The sequence below is a fragment of the Penaeus monodon genome, chromosome 33 (assembly GCF_015228065.2).
Source record: "Penaeus monodon isolate SGIC_2016 chromosome 33, NSTDA_Pmon_1, whole genome shotgun sequence".
In the NCBI taxonomy this organism is placed as follows: domain Eukaryota; kingdom Metazoa; phylum Arthropoda; class Malacostraca; order Decapoda; family Penaeidae; genus Penaeus; species Penaeus monodon.
Genome location: NC_051418.1, coordinates 35,718,860 through 35,719,097, shown reverse-complemented (window position 1 = coordinate 35,719,097; position 238 = coordinate 35,718,860). Strand labels below are relative to the sequence as shown.

Below are 238 nucleotides of genomic sequence, written 5' to 3'. Positions count from 1 at the left end.
CTGATTCCTTTCCTTTTTCTCTAGAGCATGGATGCCCTAGATGGCTGGGAGGATGTCACAGAGTTGGGCCACCACCTGCTGGATTTGCCGCTGCCCCCACGCTTGGCCAAAATGGTCATTACAGCCACAGTTCTCAAGTGCCTTGATCCAGTACTCACTATAGCTGCCTGCCTCTCATACAAGTAGGTGTTTGCCATTTTTGAATCCTCCTCGTTTTCACCTTGAGTATGGCATCATC

The 238-nt window shown here is 50.0% G+C and overlaps 1 protein-coding gene across 1 annotated transcript in view; it reads left to right on the top strand.

Moving 5' to 3' along the window:
• LOC119594353 (3'-5' RNA helicase YTHDC2-like) overlaps positions 1 to 238 on the top strand; it is a gene marked incomplete at its 3' end in the record, with an annotated part of 122,633 nt that overhangs the window by 84,483 nt on the left and 37,912 nt on the right. Inside the window, 1 exon segment of the mRNA XM_037943411.1 lies at positions 25 to 182. Coding sequence (XP_037799339.1) covers positions 25 to 182 — 158 coding nt within the window.